General features: G+C 42.8%; 1 protein-coding gene across 1 annotated transcript in view; it reads right to left on the bottom strand.

Annotated features, from left to right (window-relative positions):
* LOC130362418 (uncharacterized) overlaps window positions 1–23,270 on the bottom strand; it is a 74,478-nt gene that overhangs the window by 4,077 nt on the left and 47,131 nt on the right. The window contains exon 3 of the mRNA XM_056566854.1: window positions 9,077–9,541. Coding sequence (XP_056422829.1) covers window positions 9,077–9,541 — 465 coding nt within the window. The remainder of the gene's footprint in view (window positions 1–9,076; window positions 9,542–23,270) is intronic.

The following is a 23,270-nucleotide window of genomic DNA, read 5'->3' as shown; positions in this document are numbered from 1 at the left end:
TCTCTCTGCACATGCAGTTGTAAACAGAGAGGAGAAGATTCAGAGCTGCCAGCTGCAGTGTTCACAGCCTCTATGCTGGGCCATGCCCCTTTCCTCCCTCACACTAGGACGGCTGAATGAGCAGCCAAGAAGACAATCAATCAGGTAGAAAGGGGGGGTTTTGGATGAAAAGAAACACTGGGATAGTGTCCGTGAGAGTCAAACCGCTTAGACAGATTTTCAGGATAATGGTCAATTGGCATCACAGAAATCAGATCCTCCCGCTCAGGGTGCATAATAGTGCCATGTTTAGACAATCCATGCAATATAAATGTATTCCTTATGTTCTGCCTATGTTTACTGAGACAATTCTGCAATTCCGCAATTGTCTCAATAAACATAGGCAGAACATAAGGAATACATTTATGTTGCATGGATTATCTCAACATTGCACTATTATGCCCCCTGAGCGGGAGGATCTGATTTCTGTCATGACAATTGACCATTATCCTGAAAATCTGTCTAACCGGTTTGAATTATTAAAAAAAGAAAGCGGTATATTGGATGTATGAATTTTCTACCATTTCTCCGAGAGGTCTAAATGAAATAATGGAGACAATGATATAAGAATTAAGTTCCCATCCTCTCTCCCTAGTACTCCTTTTAATACTGGAGGCACAATGACGAGTGAAGTCTTCAACGCGACGTCACTCGTCATTGCGTAGCGCAGCGCATAGCAACGACGCAGGTGTCGCCACACCGGAGCCAGAAGCAGCGCGGACCTGACCCCGGCAACAGGTAATTATAAAACCGGGGATGGGGGAGGCAATGGGGCATCTGCGCCGATAGCCGGGGGAGAGAAGCGGCGCCGATAGCCAGGGGGAGAGAAGCGGCGCCGATAGCCAGGGGGAGAGAAACGGCAGCAGCAGGGCTCTAGATCCCAGGAAAGGCAGGAGGAGAGAAGCGGGCAGCAACGGCCTCTCTCCCCCTGCCTTTCCTGGGGGCTTCTGTGGGGTCAGAAAAACCGGGGATGGGGGAGACAATGGGGCAGCGGCGCCGGCAGTCTCTGGACACCAGGACAGGCAGGGGCAGAGAATCGGGCAGCGACGGCAGGTCTCTGGACCTGCAAAAGCCGCTACAGTTCATTGATTTGAAGTGCCCGCTTTAAATCATTGAACTGCAGCAGCTTATCAGCATATAACACGCAGATAGACTTTAGGCTAAAAATTTTAGCCTAAAAAATGCGTGTTATACGACGATAAATACGGTAACCCCTTTCCTTATTTCTAACTTCTTAAGCCTTTAATGACGCAGCAAATTTTAGTTTTTGCACTTCTTTTCATTTCGCCTTTTAATAGCCATAATCCTTTAAAATTTTCACCTATATAAGTGATGTCATTGTACTTTGTATTGACATCACTAATTTTACCACAAAATCTACGGTACAAGCAAAAAATTTTTTTGTGGGGCGAAACAGAAAAAAAACTTCATGGTAAAATTAGATATTAACTTTATTCCATAGGATTACAACCATACAACAGTAAAGTATATTTATACAAGTCTTTTTTCATTTTACTACAGTACTTTAAAAATATATATATACACACAGGGGGAAATTTATAAAAACCGACGAAGAGGAAAGGTTGAGTAGTTGCCCATAGAAACAGAGAGACAGTGGGCAAAAGGCATCTGGCAATGAGCAAGATGCATCTGGCTAGGAATAGCTGGCAGAAGGGAACAGAGAGGTCAGGAGACGGCAAGAAAGATAGAATGTGTAGCAGGAGACTATGGGCAAGGAGACATCTGGCAGCATGAGGCAGGGGCAAGAGTCATCCTCCTGAATGGCACATGCATTTGCAGAAGATTTTCCCTAATTGAGTACATCCATAGTCTGTACTTAACCACTCCTTAGACACCAACAAAATGGCGCTGCACAGTGGAATTGAAAAACCCCCTCTCCTTTTGCACACAGACACACAAAGTAAATAGACAGGTGAGGCCACATTTGCAGCAGTCAATTTACAAGTTGCTTGTCTTTGCCAGTTTCCTTGTGTTATCTCCCTCTGCTGGTCAACAGGGGGAAATATGACAAGTTATTTTACATATTTTGAGAAGAAAAAAAAATTCAATATTTCCAATTTTTTTTTCATATGTAAAATTTTTTATTTAACCTCTAAAAATAAAAATAAAAAACTACATTTGGTGACACATTCCCATTAACCCCTTCCCGCCCTAGGATGTATGCATACTTCCAAGTTGCAAGCTAGATGGCGCAACTGGACTTATGCATATGTCCTAGCCATCTCCTTCACAGTGCGATGCGGTGCAGGAGATTGCCGGCGGGACCCGGCTGTCAATCACAGCCGGGGTACTGCAGCTGCAGAGACCGGGATCGCGCGCGTCTTGGAAGTATTAACACCATAGATGCCATGATCAGTCCTGATCATGGAATCTATGGGGTTGACAGGGGGGAAGGGCTCCCCTGTCCACCAACGGTGACCCCACAGTATTACTCGATATATAAGTAATAAACTGATAACGGGCCATGTTATCAGTTTTACCATTATCCTTGTTGTATATTATAACCCCTTAACAGCAATGGATGTACATTTACGTCCAGTGCCGGCTTCTGCTGTATGTATGCCGGCTTCTGCTGTATGAGCTTAGGAGCTGATTGCAACCGTTTCCCGCGGCTAATGCCAGACATCACCGATGCAGAATAATGTAGAATAAAATAATGTAGTCCAGAATGCATATATCATAACAAAAATTTATAAAAAGTGATCAAATAATTCCATCACAACAAAAATGGTATTGATGAAAACTACAGATCACGGTGCAAAACAATAAGCCATCATAAGATGCGAAAGCTGATCAGGCTCTAACCGAGACAGTCTGTCATGGTAACACTGACAAAAATAATACATTGCAGACCCGTCCCCTAGTCGGACAGTAAAAAAAAAAAAAGTAAAAATAAGGTGGAAACAAAAGAAACATGTATGAAATAACCAATAAATTTAAATAATACATAAATTAAATAAACACAATCCCCTTTCCTCAATTATGAATTGTTTTTACCCCCCCCAAAAAAAAAAAAGTTATACACACATATTTGGTATCGCCATGTCTGAAATAACCGAAGTAATAAAACATATTATTCAACGCGGACGATGAAGGTTGTAGAAAAAATGTATAAAAACCAAACTTACTAGTGAATAACTTGCTTATGTTAATGCCGCCTCTGTTAAACTAAAATAAAAAGTGATTAAAATATATAATGTACCCCCAAATGGTACCATTAAAAAATGTTAACTTATCCTGAAAAGAATTTTTCCTCACACAACATTGTCAGTATAAATATGAAAAAACCAAACAAAAAATAAATAAATAAAACTTACGGCTTTCAGAATATGGCAACGCACAAATAATTTTTTTTTAAATCAAAAATAGTGTTTATATAATAAACCATAACATAAAGTACATAAATGATGTATCGCCATAATGGTACCAATCTGCAGAATGAAATTATCATGTAGTCATTTTTACCGCACACTGAAAATTGTAGAGGGCCCGACTGCTGGGACCCCCCCCGACTCTTCCCATGCACGGAGATGGCACTGCACATGCACGGAACTGTGTCTACAATCGCACAAAACTGTGGCCAACACACCACATCCATGCATCTCTATGGGAGAGCCATAGATAAACAACTTTGATCTCCACGTCTTAAGGGTGATGCTGTGATGGGATCGGTGATGCACGCTATTAGCCACGGGTCCCGGCTTTCATTAGCTGCTGGCACTGACCCGATATGACACGGGGTCACCGTATGACCCCGCGTTATATTGCGGGAGCAGGATGTACAGGTACGCCCTGCGTCCTTAAGGAGTTAGAATATATCTAGCGAGAGAGAGAGAGAGACACAGAGAGATGCGAAGCAGTTAATCACACCACCTTCACAGGTAGCAATCCCTGGACATTAGCTTAGCTATAGCTCCAGTTATGGAGTCTCAGAAACTGACTGGGATTTAATGCCCAGCTAGAATTCTCCACAGTAGGGAAGAGGACTCGTGAAGTGCTAATGGCATTCTTTTGAATCTTCAATCTTCATACACCAGAAGTGGTGCCTCTCCCTAAGAGGAATACTTATCCCATATTTCATATATATATATCTCTAGCAAGAGAGAGAGAGACACAGAGAGATGCAAAGCAGCTAATCACACCACCTTCATACACCCAGCTAGAATTCTCCACAGTAGGGAAGAGGACTCGAGGAGTGCTAATGGCATTTTTTTGAATCTTCATACACCAGAAGTGGTGCCTCTCCCTAAGAGGAATACTTATCCCATCTCTCTATCTCTCTCTATATTATATATATATATATATATATATATATATATATATATATATATATATACTGTATATATTTATATTTTTATACAGTGGGGCCTGTAAATTTCCTCATAGGTATACCTCAACTATGAGAGACACAATGGGGGGAAAGAATACAGGAAACCACATTGTAGGATTTCTAATTAATTAAATTGGTAAATTCCTTTGTAAAATAAGTATTTGATCACCGACAAGCAAGATTTCTGGCTCTCACAGACCTGTAACTTCTTCTTTAAGAGTCTCCTCTGTCCTCCACTCGTTACCTATATCAATGGCACCTTGTTATCAGTATAAAAGACACTTGTCCACAACCTCAAGCAGTCACACTCCAAACTTCACTATAGCCAAGACCAAAGAGCTGTCGAAGGACACCAGAAACAAAATTGTAGACCTGCACCAGGCTGGGAAGACTGAATCTGCAATAGGCAAAATGAAAGACATACAAGACCACTGATAATCTCCCTCGATCTGGGGTTCCACGCAAGATCTCACCCCGTGGTGTCAAAATGATCACAAGAATGGTGAGCAAAAATCCCAGAACCACACAGGGGGGACATAGTGAATGACACTACGCAGCCAGGGACTCAAATCATGCAGTGCCAGATGTATCCCCCTGCTTAAGCCAGTACATGTCCGGGCCCATCTGAAATTTGCTAGAGAGCATTTGGATGATCCAGAAGAGGATTGGGGAAACATTATGCTTTGGGGCTGTTTTTCTGCCAAGGGACCAGGATGACTGATCAGTATAAAGGAAAGAATGAATGCCCCTTTGTGAGATTGTGAGATTTTGAGTGAAAACCTTCTTCCATCACCAAGAGTATTGAAGATAAAACGTGGCTGGGTCTTTCAGCATGACAATGATCCCAAACACACTGCCCGGGCTACGAAGGAGTGGCTTCGTAAGAAGCATTTCAGGGTCCTGGAGTGGCCTAGCCAGTCTCCAGATCTTAACCCCATAGAAAACCTTTGGAGGGAGTTGAAAGTCCTTGTTGCCCAGCGACAGCTACAAAACATCACTGCTCTAGAGGAGATCTGCATGGAGGAATGGGCCAAAATACCAGAATCAGTGTGTGAAAAACCTTGTGAAGACTTACAGAAAATGTTTGACAAAGAATTGAGATGAACTTTTGCTATTGACCAAATATTTATTTTCCACCATAATTTGCAAATAAATTCTTTAAAAATGAGACAATGTGATATTATGGATTTTTTTTCTCATTATGTCTCTCATAGTTGAGGTATACCTCAATCATCTTTTTAAGTGGGAGAACTTGCACAATTGATGGCTGACTAAATACTTTTTTGCCCCACTGTACAATTAGCCCTCTTACAGCCCTTCAGAGAGAAAAAAAAGTTATAAAGATTCAGAATTCACACCCCTACCCATTAATTCCCTGGTTGAACTTGATGGACATATGTCTTTTTTCGACCGTACTAACTATGTAACTATGTAAGAATTGGGCGATTTTGAGCATATTTTCCAGCTGATTTTGGCCAAGCATATCACGTGCGCATTTAGCATCCATATTATGGATGCATGTCCCAAACTGCAATAATACAGAGGTAAAAGTGTGCATTTAATTGCTCAGGTAAAACCTGCCTGAAAGTGTACCTGTCATATACTAAACAGTTGTTAAACTGGTCAAACATTGTAGGAAGGCTTTGTAATGCGTCCAGGAGTATCTGAGAGGTGGGACCCAGGGTCCACTATGCTCCGGGGGTTGCAAAACCCCATACTTGCTTACGTAACACCCACTTCTCCCCTTTTTGACACACATAGCTCACCTGCATGCAGCGGCCCCCGAGTAGTTGTCCCACGCATGTACAGACAACGTGTTTGATAGCATAAGTGTGGCGAGTTCTTCAGAACCTCTCTGAGTCATTGTGCATACGTTGTAAAAGATAAAGGCAGAAGGCTAGCTAGTTCCTTGCCTCTAGTGATAGCTCTGTCTTAACTGACTCCGCATGTGCTGGAAAAGTACACAAGGCCATGTGGGGAGAAGAGTCCTGTGTGTGAATCAAGAGTAGGGGGCAGGCGATATGTAAGTGGAAAGTGGGATTGCAGCCCTTTAGCCAAGCAGACCTTGGGCTCCGCCTCTCAGTCACTACTGGATGTCATAGATATAAAACACCCTAAATGCTGAACAAAGGTATGCCTGAATTATAATTGTAATGCAATTTAAGTGGCCAGATTAACACTGTGAGGCTGGGTTCACATCACGTTTTGGGCAATACTGGACCGCATACGGCTAAAACGTGATGTGAACCCAGCCTGACAGATGCACTTTAAGGCTTGTTTCACACAATCCATTACATGCACAATTTTTCTTTTGTATTATGGACGCAAGTGTCAGTTTGGGTCATGAAACACATGGTCGAGCTGGGACTTGCATCCAAAATGTGCATGTCATATGCTTGTGTGAAACCAGCCTTACAACAAATAAGTATGGTACTTTAACCCCTTAAGGACATAGCGTTTTTCCACTTTCGTTTTTTCCTCCTCACCTTTTAAAAATCATAACCCTTTCAATTTTTCACCTAAAAATCCATATGATGGCTTATTTTTTGCACCATCAATTCTACTTTGTAATCACATCAGTCATTTTACCCAAAAATCTACAACGAAATGGAAGAAAAAACGCCATTTTGTAAGTTTTGGGGACTTCTGTTTCTACGCAGTACATTTTTCATTAACAAATTACACCTTATCTTTATTCTGTAGGTCCATATGATTAAAACGATACCCTACTTATATAGGTTTGATTTTTTATTACTTCGGAAAAAAATCATAACTACATGCAGGAAAATTTATACGTTTAAAATTGTCCTCTTATGACCCCCATAACTTTTTTGTATTGTTCCAAGTACGGGGCGGTATGAGGGCTAATCTGAAGTTTTTAGCGGTACCATTTTTGTTTTCATCAGAATTTTTGATCGCTTTTTATTCATTTTATTATGTTATAAAAAGTGACCAAAAATACGCTATTTTGGAAAATTTCGGACATTGACACATGCAGCGATACCACATATGTTTATTTTTATTAACACAGGTTTTTTTTTTTTAATGGGAAAAGGGGGGTGATTCAAACTTTTATTAGGGATTAAATGATCTTCATTAAAAAATGTTGTTAACTTTTTTTTTGCAGTGTTATAGCTTCCATAGGGGGCTATAACACTGCAAACACTGATCATTTACACAGATCACTCCGAAGCCATAGCTTTGCATTGATCAGTGTTATCAGCGGTTGATTGCTCAAGCCTGGATTTCAGGCTTGCATCAATCAATCGCCGTTCGGACGCGCAGTAGGCAGGTAAGGCACCCACCTGCTGCGTCCTAGCTGATCGGGACATTGCAATTTTATCGCGATGTCCCGATCAGCCTGACTGAGCTGCCGGGATACTTTTACGGGTGCGTTCCCACAGGGCGTATACGCAGCGTATTTGACGCTGTGCAAAATTTATGGCAGCAGCGGGAAATACGCTGCGTATTCCTTGCTCTCTATACACACAGGGCTTTCCGGCGGCAGCCCTATGTGTGTAGTGAGTTTTGGAGGCGGGGCCGTGTGCCGGCGTGTCTGTGACGCGCAGCTCCGCCTCCAAAACTCAGTACACATAGGGCTGCCGGCGGAAAGCCCTGTGTGTATAGAGAGCAAGGAATACGCAGCGTATTTACCGCTGCTGCCATAAATTTTACGCAGCGTCAAATACGCTGCGTATACGCCCTGTGGGAACGCACCCTAAAGAGTTAATGTTGGACATCTGCCGGAACGTCCGGGACCGTGCGGGTATGATGCAAGCTCAGCTCCTGAGCTGGCTTCATAACCCTCCTGTCCCGCATCAACGGGTATACCCGTCGTTCTGCGGCAAGGGGTTAAAGATTAATAAAGTGACCTTCTCTCTTTAGCCAAGGTCACTACATCTTTCAAGTACCAGATTTATTTGTTGTAAGCTGGTTTCACACAAGCATAAGTGAATATTTACATGACATTTGTAAATAAAAAAGTAGACAATACTACACAAGCTTGCGTTTCGATTAGTGCAGACATAAGTTTTACGTAGCTTTAGAAGACTGTATGCACAGCCATACTGCTACAAGTATTTGTCAACGGGGCTGTTGTAAAGTATAAAGAATAAATAAAACTCTTTAGGATATGTTCACACGAGCGGATCCACAGCGTATTTTACGTTGCAGTTCCGCCGCTGAAGGACCACTACATGGTGCATTTAGATATGCCTGCTCGGAGCAGCAATATGCCGCTACGAGTAGACACACTGCGATGTGCGAGTCGCCACGTGCATGCGCAGTATACTCTCACATCGCGGTAGCTCTTGGCCTAGCTCATGGAGCAGGGGGAGCGGCTGTGATGTGTGTGAGTACATGTGCGGCGACTCACACATCGCTTCAGTGTGTCTGCTCGTACCGGCGTATTGCCGATCCGAGCAGGCACATCTAGAGGCACCGTGTAGCGGTCTTTCAGTGGTTGATCTGCAGCGTGCTCATGTGAATGTACTTTGCGAATGACTGCCAACAGTTCTTTCTGGTCTGTCAACTGTAATAACATGAGGCTTTGATACAGCCTACAGAGTAACTGATCAGGCATGTGATAGCTAAATCAGTGTTTCATATTGTGGACTGATCCCCAAAGTACACTTTGATCTGGACACAGAATAACCTAATGTTCTGTGACAAAATAGCATATCATACCTGGGCTATGTTTGTATTTTCCCCAGCACTTTCTAGGCTGTCATCTGTGTTTTCTTCCTCCTGTCGAATATCATATGTCTCAGGATAGATGGACACAAATTGAGTTTGCTCCTCCTGATCAATTGTAAATTTCAGAATGTCAAAGTACCACAAGCGTGGTATGTACACGTCATCACCAGATGCACCAGATTTTCTTGAAGACTCCACTTTCTTTAATTCTTTTTTGAACACTGTTCTTAAATTAGCAATCTTATGTTTAACAAGATCTACGGTTGCTGAGGGACAAACAGTCTTACAAAGATGTACCAGTTTTTCATATGCTTCGGCTTTTTTCTGTCTGTTGGAATAATCAGCGCATTTCACTTTCCACAAGCAAGGAAATGATCGATACATTTCAATAAATTCTTTTAAGAAATCAGGATTCATAAATATCTCTGTAGACATTTTCTTCTTTGCAATAATTACCTACAAAAATATACTATGAATTATAATATTGTCTTCTTTCAAACATTAAAATAAACTGTATTTTCTAAGATGTTGTAGAAACATTTAAAGGTGTCAAAATGTAAAGGACAGCTTCCAGAAGTGTCCATAAAAAATATGAAAACTGTTGTATAGTTTCTGACACCTGTAAGTTTTCCTCTGGTTTGGTTTCCTCATTATAATGTTCCCTCTCTTGAGGACCCACTCTTCATCCACAGCATTGAATTATGGACAGAAGTGTGGATGAGAACTTTAAAGTGAATATTTAAACCAAGAAAACGGCTCAGGAATTTACCATAGCAACCAATCAGAATGGTGCTTTGGATTGTTATATGGATGTTAAGTTATCTATCTTCCCCATTACCCATGTAAAAAGATGACCTTTTAGAGCACAGAACAGTAAGGGCACCATGATAGAAAGGCATTATGTATTCAAATTCAAGCATTGCAAAAGGTACATGACAGTTATTTTCAGACTTTTTTTTTTATTTTCAGGGAAGAGATTTAACTCCTTAAATGGAAAACTGTCAGCCTGTTCACCCACACTAAATCAAATACACTGGGTTACAGTATGGGTGAGCAGGAGTCCAACCAGGGGTCAGTTACTTTAAGGGGCACTCTGCCCCTAGACATCTAATTCCCTATCCAAAGGATAGGGGATAAGAAGTTTGATCGTGGGGGTCCTGCCGTTGAGAACCGCTGCAATCTTTCCTGCAGCACCCCCTGTCATAGGGGCGGAGTACCCCATTAAATATGTCCAGTAGGTCCTGAGAAATGTTCCCCAGAGTATCCTCTGCTAAATTCAGAGAAACGAGTGCAGGGAGCGGGGCTCCACCCACTCAATTTACATATCTTCAGCAATCATTGGTAAAAAAAAAAAAAACATAATTTAGCAAATGTTTTTTTTTTTTAAATTAGAATATTTATTGGAATTTTAAAGGAGTAGTGCAATAAAAAATAACCTATCCTGTCTGCTGGAAGGGGGCGTGCCAACCCCCACACGGAGCGGTGGCTGACAAGCCCCCTCCATGTATCCCATAGTGATACATGGAGGGGGCGTGTCGGCCACGGCTTCCTGCAGGGGTCGGAATGGCCGCTTCCAGCAGACTGCCGGGGCCCTGTTCAGGAGATCGCAGCCCCCCCCCCCCCCCCTATCCTCTTTTCTGCTTTTAAGAGATAAGGTCATACCATATAAATAAGTTATTCAATTACACTCACAATATGAACTCTGTATGTTGGCATCATTTAGTAAACATTCTTTCTCTTGTTTAGGATATTATAGCTATTGAGCCACATGTTTCCTAGATTCATAAGTTAGTGTAGTTCATAATATAGTGTCTGTACCTGTGTGTGACTTTTTTTTTCCACAATTCTTATGTGATTTTCACCATTCAAAATGACTGTTGTCTCAGATTTTTCCCAGATTGCAATGCTGCCGAGACCTGACCTCACTAGTGAGCTGATGACGGGGAGCCTGTCTGCCTTTATGGGTGGAGGGATCGCTTGGTGGGAAAGAGATCAATCCGCAACTAATGCAACAGCTGTAGGCAACCTGATTGAAAATCACAGGTCTTTTGAATGGATGCAGCTCATTTATGGGGTGGCTGATGTGTGGGAGGGAGGAAAATGGAATTATGGGATTTGTATGCAAAGAAGAAAACAAAAAGGAAATACCAGTTCACAAAAAGCTGGACACAGTATTATGGTAATCTCACAACATAGCCATTTAGCCCCAAGACAAGTGCAGATCCTTCCTAAGCATGTGCATTACTGTCTGGCAGGTATGTACTAAAATCACCTTATGGTGGATAACCCCTTTAATACTATTTTGGGGTTCATAAGACATTTTGATAATTTTTTTTAGTTTTTTTTTTGTGGAGGAGAGAATAAAAAAATTGCAATTTTTTTTTTTATGGCGTTCATCATGCAATATAAATAACATCTTTAATTAGAGATATCCAAATTTATATTGTTTTTTTCCTTTTACTATTTTTTCATAATGAAAAAGAAAAAAATGCTTGTGTCTTCATATTCTGTAAGCCATAACTTTTTTTCATTTTTGATGATAAATAAATAATTGTATTCCTAATGTGCTCCAGCACGCATTGGGGCGGGGAGGCCCTCGCTGAGCTCCTGTTTCTTCTTCATAGCCCCTTTATTATGCTAATAGAGTCAGCGGGTGAGCACACAGTAGAACACTATCCTGGGGGTGGGGACGACAGTAGCGTTGAATATGAAGGACACACCAGAGCTCAGCCAGCCAGCTCCCGCCTCCAATGCGCACTCGGGCGCATTAGGAATACAACTATTTACAAGAACATAGCATCTAACCAACTGATTTTAGTGAGTAACCCCTCATTTAACAGCTGTTCACCGGCACTATAATTACGTATACTGGGTTTAGTGCGGTAAACTAGCTATCAGATTCTGTTTAACAAGTTTTTTTTAAAGTGTCTAGCTTCTGTACTTGGCTCACAAATCGCTCAGCACTGGATTTCAAAATAAGTGAGCAGCAGAACATAGTAAGAAGTGTGTCAGAGACAGGCACTGAGCTTGTTCTCACTCGCCATGCATTCACTCCTCCCTGAGTCTGCTGTACTGTGCCTCTTCATCCAATCACTGCTGGCTGCAATTTAACCCCCTCTTCTGTTTTCATGCAGGTCAGGAGTGAGCACAGAAGAGGGGGTGAATATAATGGCGCAGGGGGCATTCGGAGGGTGTGTGTGTGTGTGTGGGGGGGGGGGGGGTGTTATAATGGCACAGGGGGGGGGAAATATAATGGCGCAGGGGGCATCACAGACGGGGAATATAATGGCTTAGGGGGCATCAGAGGGGGGTTAATATAATGGTGCAGGGGGCATCAGAGGGGGGGTAATATAATGGTGCAGGGGGGCATCAGAGGGGGTAATATAATGGCGCAAAGGGCATCGGGGGGGGGGGGGAGAATATAATGACACAGGGGGCATCAGAGGGCCCCCCGAATATAACAGCGCAGAGGGCATCAGAGGGGGGGGGATATAATGACATAAGGGGCATCAGAGGGGGGGGGGAATATAATGACACAGGGAGCATCAGAGGGGGGGAACATAATGGCGCAGGGAGCATCAGGGGGGGAATATAATGGTGCAGGGGGCATCAGAGGGAGGGAATATAATGACGCAGGGGGCATCAGAGGGAGGGAATATAATGACACATGGAGCATCAGAGGGGGGAATATAATGGCTCACGGGGGAATATAATGACACAGGGAGCATCGGAGGGGGAATATGGCGCAGGGGGCATCAGAGGGAGGGAATATAATGACGCAGGGAGCATCGGGGGGGGGGATATAATGGTGCAGGGGGCATCAGAGGGGGGGGGAATATAAGGACGCAGGGAGCATCAGAGGGGGGGAATATAAGGACGCAGGGAGCATCAGAGGGGGGAATATAATGACGCAGGGAGCATCAGAGGGGCGGAATATAATGACGCAGGGAGCATCAGAGGGGCGGAAATTTAATGATGCAGGGAGCATCAGAGGGGGGGGGGGGATATAATGATGTAGGTAGCATCAGAGTGAGGGAATATAATGATGCAGGGAGCATCAGGGGGGGGGGAATATAATGATGCAGGGAGCATCAGAAGGGGGGGGGAATATAATGATGCAGGGAGCATCGGGGGGGGGGGGGGGATATAATGGCTCAGGGGGCATCAGAGGGGCCATCTCTTGTATGAGGCCCAAGCAGATAGCATGAAGGGAATGTACTTACTTATCAGGGACCCTATCCACCTAATGGGGTGACATACTGGTCTGCTTATCAAGTTTTTATTAATAAAATACCTTATTTACATACTATTTGGGTTAAAATTATTTTGTACCAGGACAGGTGGATTTTTATGAGGGACAAGTAGATTCTGCTCCGTTTTAGTCTCTTGGACAAGTAGTTTTTTTTTTTTAAATGTCCACACCCCTGGGTCCCCTAGTGGTCTTTTATTTATAAACTATGATTTCTATGATTCTACTATGATTTATGAAGAAATATTCTGACAGTATATATTTAATAAAGGGCTTTATAGGGAAAGGGAATACATTTTAATTATTTTTCTTATACTCTTTGAAAGTTTTTTGTCCCCTTGGGAAGCTTGTAGCCGTGACTGTGTAATCGCTACTATAGTACACAGCAGTACTGGCATTCTTAGCTTGCAAATCAGAGTAATTTAGCCTCTAGCTGCTAGTGCAACCCCATTGTGCATGACAGCTGGCTCTTGCAGCGAATTGTGTGGACTCTCCTTCTGTGCCCACTAATGTTCTGTGATGGGTAGATTTACTGCCCTGTTATGTACAAACATCTATCATAGCAGGAAGGTAGATGTTCTCAAACTGTGTTTCTCAAAATGTTCTAAAGCTGTGCCCTCAGTAAGAGGAATACAAGAAATCTAGAGCTGCTTATATGTAAATATTCATATATCAAGATCTGCATCCACATTATTAAAGCTCAACTCTTGCTGACATTATAAAAGTTGGTGTGATTTAAGTTTTAGGTTAGATGAACATTGCTATTAAACATTACTATTAATTACTATTGTTAAAATGACAAATCACTTAAGCACTACAGGTACGCCCTTGTGTCCTAGGCCTTAACATACAAGGGCGCACCTGTATTCCATAACGCTTTATATAATTTTGAAGCAAGCGCAGGAGCTGCGCTCGCTTCAGAGCAGTGAGTGTTGGCTACTGTCAGTAGTCACAGACATTCACTGCTACTGACTGGTATCGCCGCTGCCAGTCATTAACCCTTTAGACGCTGTGATCAATGCCAATCACGACGTCTAAAAGTGAAAGTAAATGGTCCTGCTTAGCTCAATGAGGCTTCTCGTACCTCCGCAACGTGATCGCAGGTGTACGATAAGCTAAAATGGCTTGGGAGGGTCCTCCTACCAGCATCTGATCGCTGACTCACTGATGCAGCCTGGCTGTATCAGTGGATCGCCGATTACACTGTGCAATGCAATAGCATAGCATTATACAGCGAATGCAATCTAATGATTGCATATAAAGTCCCCATAGTCCGCTATGGTTTATAAAAAAAATAAGTCTTAAGTTATATAAAAAAAAATCCCCTAATAAAAATTTAAATCCCCTTTGTTATCCCATTTAATAAAAGATAATATGTGTAAAAAAAAAATGTCAAAAGTGATCAAAAAGTCCCATGAACACAAAAATTACAGATCATGGCGCAAAAATGAGTTCTCATCCGAAAAAATAAAAAAAAAGTTAAGAGGTCAGAGAAGGACAAATTAAAGCATACTGATTTTTTATTTTTTTTTAAGTAGTACAATAATGTTTTTTTTTTAAGTAGTACAATAATAAAAAAAAAAATATTTACGGTAAATCATTTTATTCACATTGGCCTACAGAATAAAGAGAACATGCACTGCATAAAAACTAAATCCCCCGAATGCTGCAAAGTTGCAGTTTTCTTATAAGTTTTCCCCCCAACAAATAATATTTTTGAATATTGAAAGGTGTCATTACAATGTACAATTGGTTTCCCAAAAAAATGCCGAAAATACTTCGGTGATAGAACCGCACAGCACTGCGTGCGCCGTCACCATTGACGGCTATGCAGTGCTCACCGAGATTTTCCTTCTTTGCGCGGAACAGTTTCAACGCTGAAATTCCTTTGATGACCAATTCAAACTGATGGTAATGTTCACTGCGCGGAATTCCGCTCACAGAATTCCGTGGGAATTCCGCAGTGTGAACTTCTCTACTGACCGTGGGGGAGATTTATAAAAACATGCGTAGAGGAAGAGATGTGCAGTTGCCCATAGCAACCAATCAGATTGCTTCTTTCATTTAAAAACAATGCCTCTGAAATATGAAAGAAGCAATCTGATTGTTTGCTACGGGCAACTGCTCCACTCTTTCTCTAAACAGGTTTTGATAAATCTCCCCCAGTGCCTGTGAGATCAGTTCAAGGTTTGCCGAGGCAAAAGTGTATTGACCATGGCCATTAACCAGAGCTATAACCTGTAGGTGGGTTAAACGTTACTGTCCTTTAACTGGCTGCCGTCTAAGGATGAGCCGGCTCGTCATACAATGGCAAGCGGTGTATGGCGCAGGCTCCTAACTCGAGCCCGCGCCATACCAGCCGGCCCCCAGATGATTCTTGTAGCTGGGGCCGCCGTTATGCGGCGTTTGCCATGAAAGGCTATTAACCCTTTAGAATGCCGCTGTCAAAGTTGGAGTGGATCACCTGGGGAGGGGGTGGGGAGAATTGGGCGATACACTGTGGAGGTAGCTGGAGGGCTTATCTCTGCTCCTATGCTGATCCCGTTTCTGTGATTGATAGAGCTTGGCTGAACCAGGCGTTATCAATCAAGCGCAGAGCACACAGATCAATGTGGTTCTACATTGATCTGTATGAGGAATCTACAAAAAAAAACATAAAAACAATTAACCCCTTCCATATTAAGCCCTTAAGGACCAGGGCTTTTTCCGTTTTTGCACTTTCGTTTTTTGTTTCTTGCCTTTAAAAAATCATAACTCTTTCAATTTTGCACCTAAAAATCCATATGATTGCTTATTTTTTGCGCCACCAATTCTACTTTGTAATGACGTCAGTCATTTTGCCCAAAAATCTACGGTGAAACGGAAAAAAAAATCATTGTGCGACAAAATTGAAAAAAAAAACGCAGTTTTGTAACTTTTGGGGGCTTCCGTTTCTACGTAGTACATTTTTCGGTAAAAATGACACCTTATCTTTATTCTGTAGGTCCATATGGTTAAAATGATACCCTACTTATATAGGTTTGATTTTGTCGTACTTCTAACTACATGCAGGAAAATGTATATGTTTAAAATTGTCATCTTCTGACCCCTATAACTTTTTTATTTTTGCGCATATGGGGTGGTATGAGGGCTCATTTTTTGCGCCGTGATCTGAAGTTTTTGACGGTACCATTTTTCCATTGATAGGACTTATTCATGATATAAAAAGTGACCAAAAATGCACTATTTTGTACTTTTGAATTTTTTGGCGCAAACAAACGCCGATCGGACGCGACAGAGACAGGTGAGGGGACCTCCGCTCACGTCCTAGCTGATCGGGACATCGCGATTTTATCACGATAGTCTTGATCAGCCCGACTGAACTGCCGGGAAGCTTTTACTTTAGTTTTGGATGCCGTGTCTGAAGGGTTAATAGCGCGCGGCACAACGATCTGCTATTAGCCCAGGGTCCCAGCAGCCGGGACCGACCCGGTGTGATGCGGGGTTACACCGGGTGCAGGGTACGGCCTGCCTCCTTAAGAGGTTAAAGGATAACTCCGGGAGGTACAACTTATCCCCTATCCCCGGCTCCCAACAAGAAACAAGCAATTTTCGACCACCGCAGGAAGCGGCGGCCGACACGCCCCCTCCACATAGTTCTATGGCAGAGCCGCAGCGGTGCTTTTAGCAATCTCCGGCTCTGCCATATAACTGTATGGAGGGGGCGTGTCGGCCGCAGCTTCGTGCTGTGGTCGAACAAGCTTGTTACATGCAGGGAACCGGGGCACCATTCAGGAGATCGTGGGGGGCCCCAGCGGTCGGACCCCTCACAATCTAACACTTATCCCCAATCCTTAATAGGGGATAAGTTGTACATCCCGGAGTTATCCTTTAAAAGTTTGAATCACCCCCCTTTACCCAAATTCCATATAAAAAATATGTAATCATGATAAAAATATACATATGTGGTATTGCCACATGCACAAATGTCAGAACTATAAAAATCTAACATTAATTAAACCGCACGGTCAATGGCAATTACGATACCAAAGTCCAAAATTGCATATTTTTGGCCACTTTGTGTACCTTACATTTTTTTTTAAAAAAGTGATCAAAAAGTCCCATCAAAACAAAAAAGGTACCGATAAAAACTTCAGATGACAGCGCAAAAAAAGAGGCCTCACACATCCCCGTATACAGAAAAATAAAAAAGTTAGTTATAGGGGTCAGAAGATGGCAATTTTCAAAATGCTAATTTTGGTGCATGTAGTTAGAATTTTTTTTATGTAGTACAATAAAATAAAATAAAAGCTATATAAATGAGGTATCCTTGTAACCGTATGGACCTATAGAATAAAGATAAGTTGTCATTTTTACAGAAAAGTGCACTGCGTGGAATTGGAAGCCCCCAAAAGTTACAAAATGTCTTTTTTTTCTTCAATTTTGCCCCACAAATATTTTTTGGGGGGTTTTGCTGTAGATTTTGTAGTGAAATGATTGAGGCCATTACAACGTGATAAAGTGATATTGGTGGCTCAAAAAAAAATAAAGGTGAGGAGGAAATAATAAATAAAGTGCAAAAATGAAAAATGGCTCGATCCTGAAAGGGGTACTCCGCCCCTAGACATTTTAACCCCCATCCAAAGGATAGGGGATAAGATGTCAGATCGCCGGGGTCCCGCTGCTGTGGGCCCCGGGGATTGCCACTGCGGCACCCTGCTATCATTACTGCACAGAGCGAGTTCACTCTGTGCGTAATGACGAGCGATACAGGGGACGGAGCAGTGTGATGTCATGGCTCCGCCCCTCGTGACATCACGGCCCCACCCATAGACTTGTATTGAGGGGGGCGGGCCGTGACATCACGAGGGGCGGAGCCGTGACGTAACCATGCTCCAGACCCTGTATCGCCCGTCATTACGCGCAGAGCGAACTCGTTCTATGCAGTAATGATAGCGGGGTGCCGCAGCGGCGATCCCGGGGGCCCCCAGCAGCGAGACCCCGGCGATCTGACATGTTATCCCCTATCCTTTGGATAGGGGATAAGATGTCTAAGGGCGGAGTACCCCTTTAAGGGATTAAAAAAAAACACACAAGAGAAAAATAAACAATTTTAAAAAAAATATGGACAAAAGGGAAAAATAAAAAAACCCAAAGCATTTTGACATGTCACACAGACACGTCAAAGTTTTTTTTTTTAGTTCCTTTTATTAGTATTTTCCTTTACAATACATTACAAAAATTACACACAATCACCCACATCTCCAAGGGAAAGGGGGGGGGGGGGGAGAAAAAAAAAACAACAAAATATAATTACCATACCAACCAAGCCGATCAGACATACCTACATTCATACCTACTCTTATAACCTTCCTCTGCCCAATCCTCTCTCACTCCCCAGCTATACCCTATACACATCCAGAATATTGATACAGAAAAGCACCCCTTTAAGCCGTTAGTTTTCCATCGCTAACCTGCTCTTATTTCTTTTATTTTCTTTATCCCATATCTTGCATTTGCTATCCTGTAAGGTTGCACCGTCTATCTTATCCAGTCTTAGCCTTTCCATTGTACACGCATGGCTTAGAGAGTTTAAAATTTCTATTGGCTTGGGGATGTTGGATGCCTTCCAGTCACATGCAATTGCCGTACGCACCACGGATAATAAGTGAAAACTTATAATTCTATCCTTATATGGAAGTTCCTCCAAACCCATGTTTAGAAGAGCAAACTCTGGGCCCCATTTTATTTGTTTTGCTAGAATGTTTATTTCTTCCCAAAATGTCTGTATTAATGGGCACGTCCACCAAATGTGTATGAGTGTGCCCTGTTTCTGCATGCACCTCCAGCACAGGGACTCTCTCATTTCATTGTTGTACATTTTTGCCATAAGTGCCGGTGTGAGGTACCAACGGAACTTTCCAAGTGAGAAACACAATGTGACAGATTTGATGGTAACGCATATATTTTAGCCCAGAGTTCAGGAGAGATTTGCACACCTAGATCCTTTTCCCATTTCGCCTGAAAGGTTGGGCTGGAGTCTTGCAAAATAAGCTGACAGGCTTTATATGCTTTAGAAATGGCACCCCTATCCCCTTTGGACAGGAAAAAATAATTTTCAAAGTGTGTTTTAAATACTTGTGTTTCTCCTCTGTGTGACCCTAAGAGATGGAGAATCTGTAAATATTTAAAAAAATCCTGTGGTGGTATTTTGTATTTCTGAGAAATGTGTTCAAATGGTAGTATGTGACCTTTGCAGTATATATATATGTCCAAATTTGGTAATTCAATTTTTTATCCAAAGGGAGAGATCCTTATCTGGCAGTAAGTTGTGAATCAGTGTTATAGGCATGCTATCGTATCTATATATATATATATATATAAAACTCAACGTGTGTATGTGTATGTATGTATGTGTGTTCCAGCATCACGTCCAAACTGCTAAAGATATTAACATGAAACTTGGCACATGTTACTTATATGTCAACAGCAAACATAGGATAGGTGATTTAACCCTTACTCACCCTTATTTGCCAGGGGCGGGGTTTAAGTTTAACCCCTTAAGGACCAGGCCATTTTACACCTTAAGGACCAGAGCGCTTTTTGCAAATCTGACCACTGTCACTTTAAACATTAATAACTCTAGAATGCTTTTAGTTATCATTCTGATTCCGAGATAGTTTTTTCGTGACATATTCTACTTTAACATAGTGGTAAAATTTTATGGTAACTTGCATCCTTTCTTGGTGAAAAATCCCCAAATTTTATGAAAAAAATGAAAATTTAGCATTTTTCTAACTTTGAAGCTCTCTGCTTGTAATGAAAATGGATATTCAAAATAAATATTGTTGGGGTTCACATATACAATATGTCTACTTTATGTTTGCATCATAAAGTTTATGAGTTTTTACTTTTGGAAAACAACAGAGGGCTTCAAAGTTCAGCAGCAATTTTGAAATTTTTCACAAAATTTTCAAACTCACTATTTTTCAGGGACCAGTTCAGTTTTGAAGTGGATTTGAAGGGTCTTCATATTAGAAATACGCCATAAAAGACCCCATTATAAAAATTACACCCCCCAAAGTATTCAAAATAACATTCAGTAAGTGTATTAACCCATTAGGTGTTTCACAGGAATAGCAGCAAAGTGAAGGAGAAAATTCAAAATCTTCATTTTTTACACTCTCATGTTCTTGTAGACCCAATTTTTGCAAGGGGTAAAAAGGAGAAAATTTTTACTTGTATTTGAAACCCAATTTCTCTCGAGTAAGGACAAACCTCATATGTCTATGTAAAGTGTTCGGCGGGCGCAGTAGAGGGCTCAGAAGGGAAGGAGCGACAAATGGTTTTTGGGGGGCATGTCACCTTTAGGAAGCCCCTATGGTGCCAGGACAGCAAATAATAGCAGAAAATACCCCCCAAAATTTGAAGCCCAATTTCTCCCGATACAGAAAACACCCCATATGGGGGGGAAAATTGCTCTGCTGGCGCACTAGAGGTCTCAGAAGAGAAGGAGTCACATTTGGCTTTTTGAAAGCAAATTTTGCTCTGGGGGCATGCCGCATTTAGGAAGCCCCTATGGTGCCAGAAAAGCAAAAAAACACATGGCATACCATTTTGGAAACTAGACCCCTCGGGGAACGTAACAAGGGGTAATGTGAACCTTTATACCCCACAGGTGTTTCACAACTTTTGCATATGTAAAAAAAATATATGTTTCCCAAAATTTAACATTTTTAAAAAGGGTAATAGCAGAAAATACCCCCTAAAATTTGAAGCCCAATTTCTCCCGATTCAGAAAACACCCCATATGGGGGTGAAAAGTGTTCTGCTGGCACACTACAGGTCTGAGAAGAGAAGGAGTCACATTCGGCTTTTTGAAAGCAAATTTTGCTCTGGGGGCATGCCGCATTTAGGAAGCCCCTATGGTGCCAGAACAGCAAAAAAACAAACAAACAAAAAAAAACACATGGCATACCATTTTGGAAACTAGACCCCTCGGGGAACGTACGACTTTTGTATATGTAAAAAAAATTATTTTTTTTTTACCTGAAATGCTTGTTTTCCCAAAAATGTTACATTTTTAAAAAGGGTAATAGCAGAAAATACCCCCCAAAATTTGTAACACACTTTCTCACACTTTCTATCTGGCAATACTGGGAATAGTTGTTTTGCAACAGCTGGAGGCTCCGTTTTGGAAACAGTGGCGTACCAGACGTGTAGTGTAGTGGCGTACCAGGGGCTGTGTAGGGGTATGTGTATATGTAGTGTTTTTTACTTTTTATTCAATTTTTTGTTAGTGTAGTGTAGTGTTTTTAGGGTACAGTCGCACGGGCAGGGGTTCACAGTAGTTTCTCGCTGGCAGTTTGAGCTGCGGCAGAAAATTTGCAGCAGCTCAAACTTGCAGCCGGATACTTACTGTAAACCTCCGCCCATGTGAGTGTACCCTGTACATTCACATTGGGGGGGGGGGGGGGGGGGGGAAACATCCAGCTGTTGCAAATCTACAACTCCCAGCATGTACGGTCTATCAGTGCATGCTGGGAGTTGTAGTTTTGCAACCGCTAGAGGCTCCGTTTTGGAAACAGTGGCGTACCAGACGTTTTTCATTTTTATTGGGGAGGGGGGCTGTGTAGGGGTATGTGTATATGTAGTGTTTTTTACTTTTTATTTTATTGTGTGTTAGTGTAGTGTTTTTAGGGTACAGTCGCACGGGCGGGGGTTCACAGTAGTTTCTCGCTGGCAGTTTGAGCTGCGGCAGAAAATTTGCCGCAGCTCAAACTTGCAGCCGGATACTTACTGTAAACCTCCGCCCGTGAGAGTGTACCCTGTACATTCACATTGGGGGGGGGAGAAACATTCAGCTGTTGCAAAACTACAACTCCCAGCATTTACGGTCTATCAGTGCATGCTGGGAGTTGTAGTTTTGCAACAGCTGGAGGCACACTGGTTGTGAAACACAGAGTTTGGTAACAAACTCAGTGTTTTGCAACCAGTGTGCCTTCAGCTGTTGCAAAAGCTACAACCCCCAGCATGTACGGACAGCGGAAGGGCATGCTGGGTCTTGTAGTTATGCAACAGCTGGAGGCATGCTACTTTGGCTGGGGATTGTAGTTATGCAACAGCTGGAGACACACTGGTTTGCTACTTAACTCAGTGTGCCTTCAGCTGTTGCAAAACTACAACTCTCATCAGTCACCGACAGCCAACGGGGATGCTAAGAGTTGTAGTTATGCAACCAGCAGATGTACCACTACAACTCCCAGCATGCACTTTAGCTGATTGTGCAAGCTGGGAGTTGTAGTTATACAACAGTTGAAGGTACACTTTTCCATAGAAAAAATGTGCCTCCAGATGTTGCAAAACTATAAGTCCCAGCATGCCCATACGGGAATGCTGGGAGTTGTGGTGGTCTGCCTCCTGTTGCATAACTACAGCTCCCAGCATGCCTTTTTTGCAGGAGGCTGTCACTAACCTCCTACTACTGCTGCTCCACGCCGCCGCGCAGGTCAGTCCCTCGCCGCCGCTCCTGGGGCCCCGATCCCAATAGGGACGCCGGGGATCGGGGTCCCCAACACCCGGGGTCTTCTTTCCGCACCCACTCACGTCCTCCGGAAGAGGGGTGAAGCGGGTTGCGGGAGTGACACCAGCAGCAGGCGCCCTGATTGGTCGGCCGGGAAACCCGCAACCCGCTCCGCCCCTCTTCCGGAGGACGTGGCAATGGCTGACGGCCCCGATCAGCCAGTAATTCCGGGTCACTGGAGACCCGATTGACCCGGAATCCGCCGCAGATCGCTTGACTGAATTGTCCAGCGGTCTGCGGCCATCGCCGACATGGGGGGACATAATGACCCCCTGGGCGATATGCCGGGATGCCTGCTGAACGATTTCAGCAGGCATCCGGCTCCCCTCCAGGTAGCGGCTGGGACCAGAAATGCGCAGGGCGTATCCATGCGC

The sequence above is a fragment of the Hyla sarda genome, chromosome 3 (genome assembly GCF_029499605.1).
Source record: "Hyla sarda isolate aHylSar1 chromosome 3, aHylSar1.hap1, whole genome shotgun sequence".
In the NCBI taxonomy this organism is placed as follows: Eukaryota; Metazoa; Chordata; class Amphibia; order Anura; family Hylidae; genus Hyla; species Hyla sarda.
This window is presented reverse-complemented; position numbering and strand designations above follow the sequence as displayed.